This window comes from Zingiber officinale, chromosome 5B (assembly GCF_018446385.1).
Source record: "Zingiber officinale cultivar Zhangliang chromosome 5B, Zo_v1.1, whole genome shotgun sequence".
NCBI classification, from domain to species: domain Eukaryota; kingdom Viridiplantae; phylum Streptophyta; class Magnoliopsida; order Zingiberales; family Zingiberaceae; genus Zingiber; species Zingiber officinale.
In genome coordinates this window covers 118238071-118254546 of record NC_055995.1, presented here as the reverse complement: position 1 = coordinate 118254546, position 16476 = coordinate 118238071, and the positions used below count along the sequence as shown (strand labels likewise).

Genomic DNA, 16476 nt, shown 5'->3' with positions numbered 1-16476 from the left:
GTAATTTTTTTCTTAATTATTTTTTTAAAAAAAAATCGAATGAAGTAGTTGGATAGACGATGGTGTTCTTGGATTCCTGTCTAACCAACAGTACATTTATTAGAATAAGTTAATCTTGAACTCATTACCAAAAGAGTAGGAAAGAAAAGAAGATAATTTATGATTAGGCGAGGAACACGAGCAATTAAGTTAATTTCAAAATCTTTGTTTTATTTTACTTCTCTTGGAAGCACTTTGATTGGGCCTTAGTTTAGAAGTTCGAGCACAATCGGTAGAATTTGTGGTTGAGAATCTCATGAATTTTCTAAAGATAAAAAAAAATTATATATAAAAAAAATTGAAATTTGTGAAATTTATTGCGTAAGAAATGAAACAAGTTGTCGACGTTAATATCGCAGTGCTAACGCGGCTTGAAACGAGAAGGAAAGGCGAAGCGTACCGTCAAAAGTCGCCCCTTTGGTACTTCCTCCTCCGCCTGCGGCCTGCGTCAACGGTGGAGGCTTCCCCGGTTGCTTGCTGATCTCTTCGTTGGCTTACGCGAGCCGATCGAGTTCCAATCTGTATGCGCTGAGTCCCCCCGCTGCAGCGGCAGGGGGTTTTCGATCCAGGTGGTCGCCGACTCAGAATCCTTCCCCGCTCTTCTTTTTTTGATTGGAAATTTGTCGTCAGAAAGGGCTTGCCTACTGCGACGTTTAATTTCTGCTAGAAAAGAGCGCTTTCGGATTGGCAAAGTGATTGGGTTATTTCTTGGCTGTCTGGATCGATTGCTTCATTGCTGTTTCATTATTCGACGTGCTTCTTTCCTCCTGGGAGATTGAATTCGTACCGGAGGAAACCATGAGATATTGAATTGAAGATTCCCTTTGTAACGGAGGTTGTTTGGCATGGCTGAAGAGGATTTGATTGAGATCAAGTTTAGGCTATTTGATGGCACCGACATAGGGCCAATCAAGTATAAACCATCCACTACTGTGCAATCTCTGAAAGAATTCGTAATCTCCCGATGGCCCCAAGGTAAGATTTTGATAAAATTATCATATGTTTATACTTGTTCCCCTTGCGTTTTTCTCCCCTTAGCTGGGTTTAAGTAAACTTCATGAAAATTATAGGTGTCTTGTCTTTCATCGGATCATGTGTAGAATTTTCCTTGTTTAGCCAATTGCTTCTAGGTGCTTTGTGAATTTTTCTATACCTTGGAACTAACTGAGAAAATTTGTTCATCGTCATGTTTCACTAAATATTTAAACAACAGTTCCCTGAATCATATCTTACGACCCATGTTTCTGATAATTCCCACTTGAGACTGTTCTTGATTGATTTGATTCGATTTAAAGCTGACTTTACAGATGCTGAATGGAGAATCAACATAAATTTTTGTTTGCCCTGTCCTAACTTGCTACTAGCGTTGCTATATACATTCTCTTAGTCGTCTTAATGTTTTACATTTAAAATTTTCCATTGTAATAATACGGCACAGTAATTTAGTTAGAATTCCACCTCAAACTCCACATATCTTGGCATTCTCATCTTTACTGCATTATTTATTTTATTTTTTTCATATTGCCACCTTATAACCCATCACTCTTATCCATGAAATATGCCATATTATAACACAAATTATCAAAATAATTAAATCTCCTACTTTGTATAGGTACGATGCATGAATATTAACAATAGAGAAAAAAGTATCATCAATTGAAACAGAAAGGATAAGGATAAAATCATGAAAGAATTAGAGAACAAATTTCCTTCCTAGTATTAGATATTCCTACTCATATTTTTTTTATTGACCTGAATAATCCAGATCATGAACTCTTACAATGCATTTATATTTCTATTGTCATCATTCAGTGAAATTATAACCTTACATTTGGAATTGCCAACAAGTTGGACAAATGGTGTTGGAGAAGCCTAAAGTAATTTGGTTAGTGCAGTTAAACCTATCATTATTTATGTGTTGCTCGGACACTCGGTTCTAACATGTGTTTTAGATGAACTAATTATTATTATTATATATAATGATACAGTCTGAATATCTTCTAATTAACTATAATTACATATTTAATCGTTAAGATACTCAAGCTTGTCTGTTGGATGATCTGTTGCTATCACATTTGTCAGTACAGGAAATGTTTCCCTTCCTCACTAAAGCTTTTTAGCCAATATTTCATATTTTTCTTTACAGACAAAGACATTGCTCCAAGAACAATAAATGATGTCAAGCTCATAAATGCTGGTAAAATATTGGACAACCACCAGACAATTGCTGAGTCCAGGGTACCAGTTGGTGAGCTTCCTAGTGGTCTCATCACTATGCATGTTGTAGTTCGGCCTCCTGTATCAGGCAAAAATGATGGTACTTCCTTGTATTCTTTGCTAGTAATAAATTATCATCTACTTTGCATTATGTAGGGACTTATTGTCACTTTGGTCGATCTATTTGGTAATATAAAGCACCTCGTTCTAACTTTTTGCTCATGTATTGCATTCTCAGATATGCCAGAAATAGTGCTAATTGTTTCTCTTTGTTTTACCATCACATTAATCTATTTCTCAGTATTACTGATGTATTTTTTTCAGCCTTGTGTAATGTGCTTGTTGCATGGTTTGGAGTTGAAATCAGTTAATCATTAATATATATTTATACAAAACTATAGTGATGTTCGATATTGCTGCATGGTGTTCTTTTACCCTAAATGTATCATTGTGCTAGGAAAAATCCAGATTTCTTGAACGTTTTCTTGCAATATAGCATCGACAAATAGGTGCCCATACTATTATAGCCATGCATGAATTTGGGTGAACATACCAGAGTTAACTGCAATTCTCATGAACCCAGTATTTAGATTGTGGGGGACGCTCTTACTATAGATATTCAGCTCTTTGGTAACAAGCTTACTACAGATATTCTGCTATATATAATATTCAAAACCAAAGAAAAACAATATACCCTCGTATAAAATATTTCAATGCTTTTCAATTGACTAGGGTATAGCTACCGAATTAGCTTGATCTCATTCCAACGTCTTCATATATAAGGAGATTAATTTATCAATTTGGTCTACTTAATTCATTTAACTCAAATTGGCTTATCTGAAACCTAGTTTGCTGTAGATTTGAAGAATGGTCTGGTCATAAGAAGTTGAAATCTGAACTTACAGGGTGCAATAGTTTTTTTTTGCTTTCTTTTCCCTTTTTTTTCTTCCCGTTTTCCTAAAGTTCAGGTTCGATATAATCTACGAAGTCTAAGGCACAGATTCCTAAAATGCGAAATTGCTTGCACCAAAAGTTAAGCTAGTTTATTGCTTCTTAGGTTGGTGCTCACATATATTAAAGATTCTACCAAACAATTAACTAATCAATATACTAATAAACATTCAAATTGGCATCCTTCAGCAGTACATAATGGATGTAATTAGAGCTCCAACTATGAGCAACAAAGGCGTGGTTGATTTTTGTATAAATATAGCGCCGATAATATTTTTTCAGTAATGATATTTTTGTATTGTTCATGATTGCTAGATTCTGAAGTGCACGTTTTTCTACCGGTCTATTTCTCTTATCCTTATCATTTTCCAACTTCTCTAAATGTAAACTTGTTCTACTGACATGATCATACTTTTAGATACCTGAATCCCCTTGCTAATATGAGACTGCTTGACAGAGAAACAACTTGCAGAGTCCCGAAAACAAAACAGGTGTGGTTGCACAATCCTCTGACAACACAAATTGCCGGTTCATTTTGATCTTTAAAGATCTGGAACCGCTACATGATAAGTGGATTTCAAGCCAGCTCTGTCTCCTGCGTACTGAGATGCAAAATGCAAGATTTGTGGTTCTACGACTTGGTGTCAAAACTGCTATTTGTTGCTTCTTTACCAAATCCATAGAGATTCATTTACAAATTCGTTCCTCAATGCAACAGAATGTAATTCTATTTGTTACTACTTCCATGGTTTGTCATCCAGAAATGGTATATAGATTAATTTGGCACCCCTAAAAGATTTGGTTGAAAATTTAATTATATGTTGCATATTTCACAACTATATATTATCAGAGCAAAAAGTGAGTATTTTTTTTCTATCAAACAACTTCAGTGGCGGATGAAGTGGATAGCACAAGCGGAAAGGATCTTTCATGTGAAATCTTGTGAAAGCCCTTTAATGGCGGCTACACAATCTAGTGGCAATTTAATCCTGACCATTCACAAGGATAAAGCAGATAAACCTCATATAAAAGGACTTTCATGTGAAATCTACAACTGCACCAACTGGAACAACGACATACAATTATGCGATACATAATACATATATTGTTTCTTATATATCATGCAACACCATTTGCCATCTTCTTCTCGCTCGCTGTTGCTGGTCCATTCGGGTGTATTTTCTTCTTCAATGCTCCAAAGTAGCTGCTCTTCTTCGTCGTCAATGCCGTCTGCTTCTCCCCCGAAACATGAATCTCCTTCTCTTCTCCCCCCATTAATCTTCTCATCCTCTCCATACTCGCCTTCTTCATCACGTACGCCTGCGCGAAGTCTGCTCCCATCGACGCCATCTCTCCCAATCACCAAAACAGAAATGCTAAATTTATATCCGAAAAACAAAGATCCAATTGAACGCACAGGCAATCTAATAAGATTTGGCCTGTCTCAACTCTCAATGATGAGGGGATTCTGGTCGTGCATGGGGGCTCATTTATAGGGGGAGTAGCTTGGCGGCCAAGGAGAACGTTAAGAGGAAAGGCACGCATGCACGTTTTCGATCGGCATGGTGGGTGGGGTTCGTCACGCGTGACGAAGAAATGGGGTGGGTGAGGTGTGTGATGATGCATGCGACTGTAAGATTGCATTGCATGGCAGCATCTTTAGATGAGAACGGATTTGGGTTGACTATTTTAGAGGTGGGAATTGCAGCATAAGTCAAGAACCTTGCTTTTATATACAAACGTTTTTAATGGAAGTATTTAAAAATAAAATTTAGATAAAAATAATAATATAATTTTGCACGCTTTAATAAATATAAAATTTTAAAATCAATTCTAGTTCTTACATTTCACGGATCACTATATAGATAGTAATAATCTGTATCCCTTATATTCTAATTGATACTACAAATCTAGTTTTATAATCATTGAAGAATATAAGTTACTCTAAACACTATAAAGTTGACTTTTTATAGCGCATTATTAACCTTGACCTTGCACGATAAGGATACATCATTAATAATAATTTTATGATACATTATCAATAATTTTCATACAGAGTTCGACCTGCTTTCAGTGCTGAGCAAGCGGTTGATAGAGTTGGATGTGTCTGCCATTGATACTGATCTGGTAATAAGGACGAGAGACCCTCAGTAACGGTGGTCAATGACACATGGAGGTCAATGGTCAAGAGGGTCAACACCAAGGTCGGGCCGAGCGGACTGACGGGCTATCCCCGGACATCCGGCTGACCGGGCACCCGGCCCGGGTCTCCCAGGCGGCCGGACGAAAGACAACTTGCCCATGGGGCGGGTTTCCGATGCTCAAGGTAGAAGAGTCTCTGAGCCGAGCGGATAGGCCGCTCGGCCGAGCCACATGACAATCAGGCGCAATCTCATCCGAGCACATGAGCAGGGCTTCACCGCCGGGGCAGAGGCATGTGCATTCTCGGAGGTCGTGAGCGCCGAGCGACCAGTCCGCTCGGCCCGGGAGCAGACAAGAGCGCTAGGAGACAAAAAGGACAGCTGGTAACTTCATCCTCGAGACACCTGCCGCCGACAAACAGCATGGTCAGCGGCCGAAGCGGACAGAGTATCGTACGATGGAAGTTTCCACCGTCACATCAGGGATATGCTCGGACGATTGTGGAATGGCGTCAGACATGCTTTTCTGACACAACCCTACTGAGGTATGTTTGGGAAAGCGTGTACGCATCGAGAAGCATGCCCGCGCCTCCCCGGGGTCCTATATAAGGGCCCCCAGACTTCGACGGATGTATGCGATTCTCATCACTGTAGCCACAGTAGCGTTACTCTGCTTCTCTTCTTCTCTGCCTGACTTGAGTGTCGGAGGGTCGTCGCCGGGAAACCCCTCTCGGCTCAGCTTCTTTGCAGGTCCGCCGGAGATCCACACCACCAGTCGAAGACAGCAGAGAGTGCCACGTCCCCAGCGTCCGTCGACTCAGCGCTTGGACAGGATCAAATTGGCGTCGTCTGTGGGAACGCACCTGGTCTGGAACGTGAAGACGGACGACCCGGAAAGTTCCGACATCCTCATAGCCCTGAGAGGTTTCGACAAGTATATCATATCCTCCTCACTCCACGGGTATTCGGGAGTCGAGAAATTGAGTCAAATCCTCTGCTGGTCGGCAGGTTAGTTTTTCAGCTATATTCTCTTTCAGTCATAGAATTTATCATAGTTTCTCGAGCAAGGATTCCCGTGTCGATCGGCCGTGTTTCCATCATATCCGAGTCACCGGCTCGATGTCGAAGACCCCGTGCCTATCGGTCGGGCGTATATTATCCGAGTCATCGGCTCGATGTCGAAGACCCCGTGCCGATCGGCCGGGCATATATTATCCGAGTCATCGGCTCGATGTGTCGAAGACCCCGTGTCGATCGGTCGGGCGTATATTATCTGAGCCATCGGCTCGATGTCGAAGACCCCGTGCCGATTGGCCGGGCGTATATTATCCAAGCCATCGGCTCAATGTCGAAGACCCCATGCCGATCGGCCGGGTGTATATTATCCGAGTCATCGACTCGATGTGTCGAAGACCCCGTGCCGATCGACCGGGTGTATATTATCCGAGCCATCGGCTCGATGTCGAAGACCCCGTGCCAATCGGCCGGGCGTATATTATCTGAGCCATCAGCTCGATGTCGAAGACCTCGTGCCGATCAACCGAGTTTGAGTTTTATTAGAAGACCGTCGAGCGGCGACGTTAAACTCTAGAGTCGAACCAGCGACTATAAAAACCTCGGCTTGAAGACCGTCGAGCGGCGACGTTAAACTCTAGAGTCGAACCGGCGACTATAAAAACCCCGGCTTGAAGACCGTCGAGCGACGACGTTAAACTCTAGAGTCGAACCGGCGACTATAAAAACCCCGGCTTGAAGACCGTCGAGCGGCGACGTTAAACTCTAGAGTCGAACCGGCGACTATAAAAACCCCGGCTTGAAGACCGTCGAGCGGCGACGTTAAACTCTAGAGTCGAACCGGCAACTATAAAAACCCCGGCTTGAAGACCGTCTAGCGACGACGTTAAACTCTAAAGTCGAACCGGCGACAATAAAAACCCCGGCCTGAAGACCGTCGAGCGGCGACGTTAAACTCTAGAGTCGAACCGGCGACTATAAAAACTCCGGCTTGAAGACCGTAGAGCGGCGATGTTAAACTCTAGAGTCGAACCTGCGACTATAAAAATCCCGGCTTGAAGACCGTCGAGCGGCGACGTTAAACTCTAGAGTCGAACCGGCGACTATAAAAACCCCGGCCTGAAGACCGTCGAGCGGCGACATTAAACCTTCGTCTTATCGGATATTCTTTCTCCCCCGTTCGGGGTCGAACGGTCTCCACTGGTCTCGGACTAGTTTCAGTTATTTCATCTCCCCCATTCGGGGTTGAGCAGTCGTCACTATCAGATATTACATCTCCCTCGTTTGGGGTTGAGCAGCCTTCACCGATCGTGTATCCGCACATCATATCTTCTATCTCTCCCATTCGGGATCGAGTGGTCTTTGCAAGCATCTATCTTCCCCGTTCGGGGTCGAGCTTATCAGAGCATTTATTTTCCCCGTTCGGGGTCGAGCGTTCGTCACTGGTCTCGGACTAGCTTCAGATATTTTATCTCCCCCGTTCGGGATCGAGCGTTCGTCACTAGTCTCGGACCAGCTTCAGATATTTTATCTCCCCCGTTCGGGGTCGAGCGTTCGTCACTGGTCTCGGGCCAGCTTCAGATATGTTATCTCCCTCGTTCGGGGTCGATTGATCGTCACTGGTCTCGGGCCAGTTTTCAAATATTCTATCTCTCTCGTTCGGGGTCGCACAGTCTGTGCAAGCATCTATTTCCCCCGTTCGGGTCACGACCTTCGTTTCCAGGCACCTTCGACTCACATGGGTTACATTTTGGTTCACGGGCGATGCTCCCGTTCGACTCACGAGTTTCATCTTTACGCACTCAATTTCACGGGTTATGCTCCCGCTCAGTTTTTCAGGCTCCATGCCTGCCCAACTCTGATTTGCCTCTCGCTCGGTCTCCCGATCGCATTTTACGCCAATCTGATCGACAGTTGATGACCGCTCGGTCGGCATTCTTTGGGCTGCCCATTCAGCACTCTCATAGTCATTCGATCGGTATCGCTCAGTCGTCTGTTTGGCCACATTTAAATTACTTGATCAAACACTTGACATTCTCGCGACGGTCTAGTCAACATCTTATGGTCGAGTGGCCGACATTTTCACGGTCATGCGCTCGGCATAGTTCGCCCAGCATCTATCCACCCGATCGACATCCTTCTGATCACCCGGTCGGCATCTTCGCGATCGCGCGCTTGGCACTGTCCCGCTCTGTACTACTCGATTGTCGAGTCAGCATCTTATGATCGATTGGTAGTCACGTTTTCGGTCGCTCGTTCGGCATTGTCCGCCCGTTCGCCCGGTTAGCATTTTATGATCGACTGGTTGTCACTTTCATGGTCGCGCGCTTAGCATCGCCCATTCGCTCGGTCTACTCGGCATCTCGCATGTCGTTCGGTCGACTACCATTTTATTCGTCGCTCACTTGACGTTGTGTCGCTCGCTCAGCATCAGTTCGGTTATCGACATGGTCCGCTCGGCACAATTACCATCTCATGAGACACTATTACTATAGCGACCGCTCGGGAGGCATTATACGAGGGTTTCGACGAATTGACTTCGATATGGAGAGTGATTCAGCCTCTGCGATAGACTATCCAGTCAGTCGGACTCACGCCTCTTTCGACTAGACTTGAAGGGGAGGCTTGTGATCCGGATTTAGTGAGGGGCATGAAAGGAATTAAGGGAAAGCAGAGGGGCGTTTTGGTCTTTGTGTGATTAGGTTTTGTGTTATAAGGCAGCACTGTTCATCTTGGATGAAAATGAGGGCACGGTTGGGGCTGTTGGCCGCCGCCAAGGAGGTATTCTCCCTTTCTCGCACTCTTCGCCGGAGATCGCCGACTGCATCGATCGTCAGCTGCCTGGCGTGCGCCTTCCTTGCCCTGTTGGAGTCGCCTCTGGTCGGCCCTCCGGCGATGATGTTGATTTCACCCCTCGACGCATTGCCTCTATTCTCCTCCTCCTGAGCGGATGGTCGGGGTCATTCATGCGATGCCCGAGGAGTGACCCTGTGCTGCTAGTTATGTTGCCGCTCGGGAGATCTCCTTTCTATACGACAGGCAGGACTTTGGTGTCGACGTCACCAGTCCGGCGAAGGTGATCGGCTGCAATAGTTCCTCGGCGTAGGATGAGCGATTGGGGGGAGGCTTCGACAATCACGTGTGTTGTGGGTTGCTGACTGATGGAGCGAACAAAACATGGGAGTCCATACCTTCCCTTTCGGTTTAGGCCGATCGGCCGCTACTTGTTGGACGGCGTGCGACCTTGCTGTCTGATGAGGCCGGGCAACTTCTGTGCGGGGTCCTCTCGGTGGTTGATAGTTGGAAGACGGCTTCCGTTCGGCTTGAGATGGTGACTCGGTTGGTGCTTCATTTTTCCTCGCCATTTGCGCTTCTTCCACGTTGATGTACTCGTTGGCCTTGTTCAACATGTGGTCGTAGTTGCGAGGCGGTTTTCGGATAAGCGATCGGAAGAACTCACCATCCACAAGCCCCTGTGTGAACGCGTTCATCATAGTTTCCGAGGTGACCGTCGGGATGTCCATGGCGACCTGGTTGAAGCGTTGGATGTAAGCTCGGAGCGACTCCCTCCGTCCTTGCTTGATGGCGAATAAACTAACGTTAGTTTTCTGATAGCGTCTGCTGCTTGCAAAGTGGTGGAGAAAGGCCGTGCGGAACTCTTTGAAGCTTGTTATTGGTCCGTCCGGCAGCCTCCGGAACCACCATTGTGCCGACCCCGAAAGGGTGGTGAGGAACACTCGGTACTTCACCCCATCTGTATATTGATGTAAAGTGGCGGTGTTGTCGAACTTACCCAGATGGTCGTCCGGGTCAGTGGTCCCATTGTATTCCCCCATCGCCGGAGGTGCGTAATGCCTCGGTAGTGGGTCGCGCAGAATGGCCTCAGAGAACTGTCTATTGATCCGCTCGGGAGACGAGTCTGTCCGTGGCGCCTTCCCTTTTTGGTTGTCCCACGCGGGGGCTTCGTCTGACGAAGATCCTCGGTCGAGGTTGGCCTGAGCGACTTCTGACGGCGTTTGGAATAAAGCCCGATGGAACGGTATCGGGGCGGGAGGAGCTTCCACCTGCGTGCCGGTCGGACCTTTGTTCTGGCCCCATATTGAGAGTTGCTCCGGCCGGTCGTCTGGTGTCGTCCGACCGCCTGATGCCGACGTTGCCTGTTGCGCTAATCGATCGGCTTGAGTCTTTTACTGCTCGACTATCTTGGCTGCCCACGCTTGGATGAGCGCGTCTAATTCTTCGGGGGAGAGCGTCACCATGAGTTGGCGTCCAGCTTCTTCCAGCTTCTTCCATGAATTAAGGGAAAGCAGAGGGGCGTTTTGGTCTTTGTGTGATTAGGTTTTGTGTTATAAGGCAGCATTGTTCATCTTGGATGAAAATGAGGGCACGGTTGGGGCTGCTGGCCGCCGCCAAGGAGGTATTCTCCCTTTCTTGCACTCTTCATCGGAGATCGCCGACCCCATGGCCGACGACGACCTTTTCAAGGACGCCTCCTCCCCACTCCTTCGGCGCCGGCGCCGGCGCCTCTTTCCCTTATGCCAGTTGCCGTCGTTTCTACCTCTCGCGCCAGTCGTCGCCACGCCACAGGGAGGTGTTGATCCGCCGTGACCCTCCTTCCCTTGCTCTGATGAGCGCCGCCAGGTGCGCATCATCATTTCCTCTTCCCCGTGCCGACATCAGCCACACCGTAGTGGGTAGCCACCTCCGGCAGTCAACACCCCCGGCGGCCAACGTCGTCTCTCGCTACTGCCGATATCTCCAGCGTCCGCCGACAGCCCTCGCTACCGCCATGGCCGCAGCCGCCTCCGGCGTCCAGCGCCGCCGCTCTCGGCACTGCCTCCTCCGGTCTACAGTGGCTGCCGTCACTCTTTCCAGCGCCTCGCGCCGCCTACAACGGCTACCACTGTTTCCCGCCACTACTGCCGCCTCCAACAACGGTGGGTGCAGCCGCCGTCACCACCTTCGCCAGCCACCGCTCTCCGAATAGCGTCCCCAGTGGCCGACAGCTCACAGCTCCAGCGTTCACCACCTACCGCGGCTGCCACCACCTCTCCTGGCGAGCATTGACACCTATTCCAGCGATCTTCGGTGCCTCCTGTCGTGACCGCCGCTGCCTTCCGCGAGCGGCACCTTCAGCCACAGCCACTGCTGTTGGTGCGGGTAGCACTAACGGTCCAACCCAGGTTTTGATGAATGACAAATAGGTTAAGTTAGTTGTGTTGTTGTCTGACACTTTGATCGAGTGTGCAGGAGAAGTCCAGACAGGTCGACGGGCTGACCAGATGTCTGGCACGAAGTCCAGCTAGGTCGACGGGCTGACCGGATAGCTGACGAGAAGTCCAAGCGGGTCGACGGGCTGACCGGACGTTTGGCGAGAAGTCCAGCTAGGTCGACGGGCTGACCGGATAGCTGGCGAGAAGTCCAAGCGGGTCGACGGGCTGACCGGACGCTTGGCAAGAAGTCCAGACGGGTCGACGGGCTGACCGGACGTCTGGCAGGTAAGTCACTGGAGGGGAGTGACTGCGAGGACGCGTTCCCGGGAAGGGAACATTAGGCGTCGATCCGGCTTAGATCCATTTCGGATATCTAAGTCGAGATCGTGACTAGATTCCGGTATCGGAAAGACGGAATCTAAGTCATACTCTTGATGCTAATTTTTACCTAGCGTATCTGTAAAAATGTGCTAACAAACTGTGCTGCAGGGTTTATTTGCCTCGGACTAACACTGTTTTGCAGGTAGGGAACAGTGAGGGTCCGGGCGCCCGGAATGGCTCTGGGCGCCCGGAAGTCCGGGCGCCTGGAAGGGATCCAGGCGCCCGGAGGCAAATTTTATCCCCAGGACGACGTTGACACTTAGAGCATGCTGGTTGGGAGTGTTACGTCACATTCCAGGCGCCCGGAGCAGCATATAAAAGAAGCCCCATGCAGGAGCTTCTAAATATCAGTCTTCTGAGAACTCTGAGTCCAATCACTCTGCTGCTCTGCGCTCCAACGACGTTCACAAAGCTCCGACGACTCACTCCGGCTCTCTTTTTAATTCATTGTTTGTCGGTTAGCTTTGTTTTCTTTCTTTTTCATTAGCAATATTTGTACGTAAATTGTAATTATTCGAATTGCTAGTGAATTGCCCAACGAAAGTACTCAAGGAGTACGGGCCTTCGAGTAGGAGTCGTCACAGGCTCCGAACGAAGTAAAAATCAACAGTGTTCATCTCTTTACTTCTTTACTTTTCCGCTGCGCTTAACTTTAACGAGATTTTTGAATCGATATTCACCCCCTCCTCTATCGAGATTCACGATCCAACAAACAGGGGTGAAATCATTTTTAACAATTTCAAACTGATATTATTATCTTTTTGGAAGATTTTTTCTCGTTGCATTTAAAATCTAAATTGGTACAACACCAACTTAGAGTTTCTATTTCTCCAGATCGCTAATCCAAGACGAAGTCTTGGAATTTTTTCCATTAATTTAGTGTGTGCGGGATAAGATGTCTCAACAAGAAGGCTTCAAGACAATACGTCCTCCCCTATTCAACGGGATGACTTTTCGTATTGGAAGAGGAGAATGGAGGTCTACATGAAGACACTTCGACCAATGGATGAGCGTCACAAGGGCTTACAAAATTCCAGAAGACAACTCCGGAAAAGTAGATCCTCAAGACTGGACAAATGATATAAAGAAAAAGGCATCAATTGAAAACAAAGCCATCAATACTCTACACTGCGGACTAACACGAGAAGAACTGAACCGGGTCGGACCGCATAAGGAGCTTTGGGATAAACTGATCGAGCTGCACGAAGGAACAAGCGACGCGAAGGTAACAAAAAGAGATTTGCTGTTAAATAAAATTTTTAATATAAAAATGCAGGAAGGAGAAACGGCAAGTCAGCTCCACGCGAGGGTCAAAGATATCCTCAACGGTCTCCACGCGATAAGCCACCAAATGGAGAACCGAGACTTAATCAGGTACGCGTTAAATGCTTTTCCGCGAAACAATTTGTGGGCATCAATCGTAGATGCCTACAAAATTTCAAAAAATTTATCTAAATTAAAATTGGACGAACTCTTTTGTGAATTAGAACTTCATGAGCAAACTAACGCCGGGGTCGAGAAAGGTGTAGCTCTATTTGCAGGTTCCTCTAAAGAAAAGAAGAACAAGCCCGAATCCGAAGAAGATTCCGATCAAGACTCGGAAGACGAAGAACACCTGGTGAACCTGGTAAGGAAAATGTTCACCAGGAAAAAGGGAAGCTTCAGCAAACAGGATCTTCAGAAGATCAGTTCGCCAGCCGACTCAAGAAATGTCACATGTTTCGGATATAACAAAAAGGGGCACTACAAGAACGAATGCCCAAGATTGAAACTTGACAAACCAAAGTCAACAAAGAAGAAAGCCCTCAAAGCAACATGGGACGATTCCTCCTCAGACGAATCGGAGGGAGAAAGGCAAAAGCACCAAAGTCACCTCGCGCTGATGGCTCGCGGAGCTGAATAAAAACGTAAGTAAAATTATTTATAATATTTTACCTAACAATATTATATGCAGACTAGAAAAATACAAGAATGCATATGAGTTATGGACCCAGTTGATCAAGCTTCACGAGACGCCAATGGAGCTAGAAGATCAAGTTAAAGTCGAATCCGGACTCAAGTCAGATCCAACGGAGAAGCCTGCTAAATTAGGGGTTGCTCTCAAGGTTAGTAATAATTACCAAAACACCCTTGCTAGTAGTAGTTTAAAATATGTGCATGTTAATTTGGATATGTCTGAAAGTATATGTGAAAATAGTATACATGACAATACTTGCGAAAATACCCCTAGGATATTTTCTGATAAAATAAATATAATTAATTCAGAAAATATAGAAAATACCCCTAGGATATTTTCTGATAAAACAAATATAATTAATTTAGAAAATACAGAAAATCTAAAAATAATCAATAAATCTAAAAATTCGAATTTAAACCTAAACAAATTTGAAAATTCAAACAAAAAGGATGACAAAGTCAATATTAATCTAAACATAATTAATAAATTATTTAATAATCTAGACAATATCAATCTGGAAAATTCTATCCAAACCCAAGATAATTTAATTAACAAAAAATTAAATTTTAATGATAAGACTTATTTAATAAATTCCACTAATTATATCAACTTAAAAGGTAAAGAAAATATAAGGATAAAATCAAACACTTTGATAAAATCAAAACAAAAGTTAACAAACTTAAATGTTAAAGATAACATATTAAACAAAAATAATCTAGAAAATTTAAAATTAACAATTAATAAAAAGTTAAAAGATAAACCTTTAAAGAAATATAATTCAAACAATTTAATTAACTCAAAAATAAATAAAAACCTAAACTTTAAAAATAAGCTATTAAAGAAAGATAATTCAATTAACCCAATAAAATTGAAATTGAAATTGAAATTGAAAGAAAATTTAAATGTTAAATATACTCTTTTAAAGAAAGATAATTTGACCAATTTAATTAATTCAAAATTAAAAACTTAAATTTAAATTACAAATTAAACATTAAAACTTAACTAAAATCAACTCTAATTATACAAGAAATCTTAAAAAGAAAATTCAACAATTTAGGGGGAGGCTCCAGAATAGCTGGCACCTCCAAAAATAACTTACCCGACAAAATAAACTAACCCGGCAGGGTAATTAGGATTAGTTAAAAAGGGACCCAATTTAACTTGAATCACGGTACGGGCAAAGTTTTTGGATGATAGTACGTTAGGAAAGCTTGGGCATCGCATGTCTAGAAAGATATGGCTTCGATCTGGTGCATTTGGCCAAGTGGAACTGACCGAAGCTACCCTTAAACAGAACCTAACTAGTTAGACCAAGGTTTAGTACTAAGCTCCATGGATAGGACTATTCGGAAAACCTCGAAAGGTTGGTTACTTCTAATAACGTCCAAGTGACTCGCCAAGCTTAGAAGTTTATCCGAAGAATGCCTATTTGTTGAGACCAAAGCTAAACCTGAATCTAACACAAGTTAAATCAAACTCTATAATTAAATCTAATTCATCTCACAAAATTGTAGGATTCCCTGATTGAAAATATAGATCAGGTGAGATGACTAAGGACCTAAAAGAAATTAATTAAATTAAATTAAATTAAAATTAAATCAATTAAATTAAAATAACATTTTCTTTAATTTAAAAATTTATTTTAAAAATTAAATTAAATTTTTCTTTTACTTACAAATTTATTTTAAAAATTAAACTTAAATTATCTTAACCTAAAAATTATTTTAAAAACTCTTTTAAAAATTCTTTTAAAAAAAAAACTTTTAAACTTATTTTGAAAATTATTTTAAAAATTCTTTTAAAACTTTTAAAACTAATTTTAAAAATTATTTTAAAAAAAAAAATTTAAAAATTATTTTAAAAATTCTTTTAAAAACTTTTAAAACTTATTTTAAAAATTATTTTAAAAAAAAAACTTTTAAAACTTATTTTGTAAATTATTTTAAAAATTCTTTTAAAAACTTTTAAAACTTATTTTAAAAATTATTTTAAAAATTCTTTTAAAACTTTTAAAACTAATTTTAAAAAACTTTTAAAACTTATTTTAAAAATTCTTTTAAAAACTTTTAAAACTTATTTTAAAAATTATTTTAAAAATTCTTTTAAAAAAAAAACTTTTAAAACTTATTTTGTAAATTATTTTAAAAATTCTTTTTAAAACTTATTTTAAAAATTATTTTAAAAATTCTTTTAAAAACTTTTAAAACTTATTTTAAAAATTATGTTAAAAATTCTTTTAAAAACTTTTAAAACTTATTTTAAAAATTATTTTAAAAATTCTTTTAAAAAACTTTTAAACTTATTTTAAAAATTATTTTAAAAAACTTTTAAAACTTATTTTGAAAATTCTTTTAAAAATTCTTTTAAAACTTTTAAAACTTATTGTAAAAAAATTATTTTAAAAATTCTTTTAAAACCTTTAAAACTAATTTTAAAAAAAATTATTTTAAAAACTTTTAAAACTTATTTTAAAAATCATTTTAAAAATTATTTTAAAACTTTTAAAACTTATTTTGAAAATTATTTTAAAAATTCCTTTATAAACTTTTAAAACTTATTCTTT

The 16476-nt window shown here is 42.4% G+C and overlaps 1 protein-coding gene across 2 annotated transcripts; it reads left to right on the top strand.

The window, feature by feature from the left end:
* The first annotated feature begins 367 nt into the window (after window positions 1-367).
* LOC121985540 (membrane-anchored ubiquitin-fold protein 3-like) lies at window positions 368-3953 on the top strand. 2 transcript variants are annotated; one of them, XM_042539062.1, is made up of 3 exons: window positions 368-1014; window positions 2186-2356; window positions 3665-3953. In XM_042539062.1, exons 1-3 carry the CDS (start codon window positions 885-887, stop codon window positions 3718-3720), a joined length of 357 nt encoding a protein of 118 aa, XP_042394996.1. In that variant the 5' UTR covers window positions 368-884; the 3' UTR covers window positions 3721-3953. The 2 variants fall into 2 exon arrangements, with proteins under 2 accessions (XP_042394996.1, XP_042394997.1); XM_042539063.1 differs by having other exon boundaries at window positions 399-1014; window positions 3680-3953.
* The last annotated feature ends 12523 nt before the right edge of the window (window positions 3954-16476 follow it).